Source organism: Pinus tabuliformis, chromosome 7, assembly GCF_031772625.1.
Source record: "Pinus tabuliformis cultivar Carrire ecotype Pingquan chromosome 7, CPIR1, whole genome shotgun sequence".
Taxonomy (NCBI): Eukaryota; Viridiplantae; Streptophyta; class Pinopsida; order Pinales; family Pinaceae; genus Pinus; species Pinus tabuliformis.
In genome coordinates, this window is record NC_142293.1 from 570,287,713 (window position 1) to 570,291,197 (window position 3,485).

The 3,485-nt window shown below is 33.3% G+C and overlaps 1 protein-coding gene across 1 annotated transcript; it reads right to left on the reverse strand.

Annotated features, from left to right (window-relative positions):
* Positions 1 to 2,634: 2,634 nt before the first annotated feature.
* On the reverse strand, positions 2,635 to 3,227 carry LOC149248697 (uncharacterized). Its single transcript, XM_089456099.1, has one exon. The coding sequence runs from the start codon at positions 3,162 to 3,164 to the stop codon at positions 2,892 to 2,894; it is 273 nt and encodes a 90-aa protein (XP_089312225.1). The 5' UTR covers positions 3,165 to 3,227; the 3' UTR covers positions 2,635 to 2,891.
* Positions 3,228 to 3,485: the final 258 nt, after the last annotated feature.

The window sequence follows — 3,485 nt, forward strand, 5'->3', positions numbered from 1 at the left end:
TACACCTAAACATAGATGGACAAATTTACCATATCACATCAAGCACATTTTCCTGATTATCCTTATTTTAATTTTGAGCATGAAAAATTCATAGGAGGCCAGGATTTCGCTAAAAAGAGGAACTGGAGTCAGATTACAATGAATCTCCTCTAATGACCCTTGCTAAACTGATCACCCTCTCCATAAAATATGTTCACAAAAAGTTCACAAGGAATCCCAGAAGCAAGTTTCATTTGTTCTAAAGCAACTCAGTTACACCTCAAGAACCTTATTACTCCCTCATAAATGTGTTCCCGAGAAATGAAGGTAGGATAACTTCATTTGCTATCAATAAATCCCAAACCTAGATGCCAGAGGATTTTCTCTCAAGAATGAAATAATTGGAAAAAACAAGCAAGTTCCCAGAAGATAACTCTAGTGTCAATCACAATCCTAATAATGCATCATCAGTGAAATCATACCCCACATGTAGGGAGAATACGATGAGCTACCTACGACCACTCGATTTACTTTGATTAGAGTATCTAAGGCCATAATAATAATCTATTTTAATTTCTTTCCAAACCTTTAAAGGAAGGTCACTGTCACTGTCATCTTATGAACCACAATAATAACTTTGATGGTGTTTTAAATATAGTTACATGGTATTTTGTGTTTGTCTTATTTTGTTGCAGGTGACTCATGAGGAGCACATGGATGCTAATACCACAATGGGAAACACAACCAAAATGAGCAAACTAAGTTTGGACCTCCATTAACATCAATTACCACTGAGAAGAACAAATGCAACATAAAAACCACAGTTATTATGCCTAAACATCAATTGAATACAACACTCCTAAAATTATTATTCTTATCAATTAGGTTTATGTTTAATATTGAATACAACACTCGTAACATTATTGTTCTTATCAATTAGGTTTATGTTTAGTAATGATAGTTATCATCCCCATCCAAGTACAATTCCCACCAGTAACATATTAAATCCATATAGTGTATATTTTCCATAATCTAATCATTCCCACCAGTAACATATTAAATCCATATAGTGTATATTTTCCATAACCTAATCTGGATACAATTCCCAGAAATAGCATGTTAAATCCATATAGTATATGTTTACTATAATCTAAAAGCTAAGAATGAAATATTTTGTATCCAAAAATAACATGTTAAATCCATATAGTATATATTTACCCTAATCTACAAGCTAAGAATGGAATATTCTAATAATAAGAAGCTAAGAATAGAATATTCTAATAATACGAAGAAGAAAAAAAATTAAAAAACAGAACAAAAAAAGATATTGTCATACTTCTATAGGTAAAGTTAGTTAAAATTGAATACCCTATTCATATCCAACACGTTTTTAACATCATTATAATTATATATTTGAAGATAGACCAAATTAAATAATACAATATTAAAAATTTTTGCTTTATTTATACTTCTCATCATACACAACAGCATGCTCCTCGTCGCGTTTAATGATCCTATCTGCATTACCTATTTTGACTTTATTTATACTTATCATCATACACAATAGCATGCTTCCTCGTCGCGTTTAATGATCCTATCTGCATTACGTATTTTGACTTTCTGAATTCATCGAATCATGAAACCTTTAATTTTAATTATAATTCCATTATTATCCAACATGTCAATGTGCTCCTTGTCACGTGGAATTATAAAATCTCCATTCAAAATTTTAGCTACCAGATTTATTGCATTGCATAATGAGCCCCTGTAGCCCTTCGCAAGTTCTAATCCGAAGTATATCCTTGTATTGATTTGAATATTGTATTTCACTAAGTTATGAAATGCTTGAAAACACTTCATCCTTAGTAATGTTTTTTGAGTTGAAATACAAATATAGCAATTTTGTTTTATTTTCTTATTAAATTGATTAGTGTACTCCCATATGATGTTCAAGAATTTTTAGAATTCGATTTTACATATGAACAAACTACAAATAAAAATGGTCAAGGTGGTTGCTTTATTTTGAAAGTATTTTGATCGAAGAAACAAAAGAGATTCGCCAAATCAAATCCGCAACGGTATAACTTTACAACACCAAAGGGGCAATTGCTAATAAATAATTTAAATAAAACGACACCGAAGTCAGATTACATATACTTATCCACACTATAGTATGTGTATCTTTCAATCCAGACAACATGAAAGTAAAACATTCAACAAGAATTGCAGATAATCAAAGGAAACATTGACAAAACTTCTGATAGAGTTTTGAGATATCTATATCCTTTCACCGCAAGTCATGCACGTGCAGGCATGCATGCATAAGGGATAATGAACTGCACATTGAATTAATGGATAATCCTGTTGTCAATTTAAAAAACTAAGGTGGTGGGGTGATTCTGAGAGTCGCTCCACCACCACCTCGCCACCAGTGGTGGTGGCGGGGCGGTGGCAGGGCGATTCTTAGAATTGCCCCACCACTCGGCGAATCTGCATTACGTATTTTGACTTTCTGAATTCATCGAATCATGAAACCTTTAATTTTAATTATAATTCCATTATTATCCAACATGTCAATGTGCTCCTTTTTCAGACAAGAAATCCATTCATATTGAATCCATACTAAATAACATGAGAATTCTACCAACTCCAATGTCAATCAGAAAGTTTGGCATAGTTTAATTCTTTGATAAGCACAAGGCATCTAGAAAATAATATTATTCTGTTTTATCATGTTCCATGTACTCTCAAAAGCATGACATTCAAAATGCAAAATCAATACATTAAGGTTTGTCAATATTTATTTTCACTGGAGCTTTTCATTCAAGAATAAAATGATATCCTGATTTGCAAGATGTACTTAGAACCAATTCTGCTAAGCACATCCCACTTCCATGACTCTGAAATTGAAATTAATGGCCACCATGCTCTTTCTTGTGCCTCTCATGCTCGAGATGACGACGCTCTTCAGGCAGTGCAACCAAATAAGAAAAAGCGAGACCGCCATAAACAACATGGTTTAGCGGCTGGATCAAGCTTGTCTGGATGTATTTGGCATTGTAATCGTCCAGAGCTTGGGTGACCTTGGTCTTGATGAAGTCCTTGGACAACATTGGCTTTATATAGCCAGGCACATCCTTCAGCTTCAAACCCCTTATTTCGTTGTAGAATTGTCTCAGTGCCATTGCTTCCTTCAAACTTCAAGCCCTACTTCCACTACCCCTGGATCCTCGAACCCTTGCAGCAGTCTATCTCCATTCAAAATTTTAGCTACCAGATTTATTGCATTGCATAATGAGCCCCTGTAGCCCTTCACAAGTTCTAATCCGAAGTATATCCTTGTATTGATTTGAATATTGTATTTCACTAAGTTATGAAATGCTTGAAAACACTTCATCCTTAGTAATGTTTTTTGAGTTGAAATACAAATATAGCAGTTTTGTTTTATTTTCTTGTTAAATTGATTAGTGTACTCCCATATGATGTTCAAGAATTTTTAGAATTCA

Bases quoted from the DNA above. Each gene is read 5' to 3' on its own strand.
- LOC149248697 (XM_089456099.1), bottom strand. From the start codon at position 3,164: ATGGCACTGAGACAATTCTACAACGAAATAAGGGGTTTGAAGCTGAAG.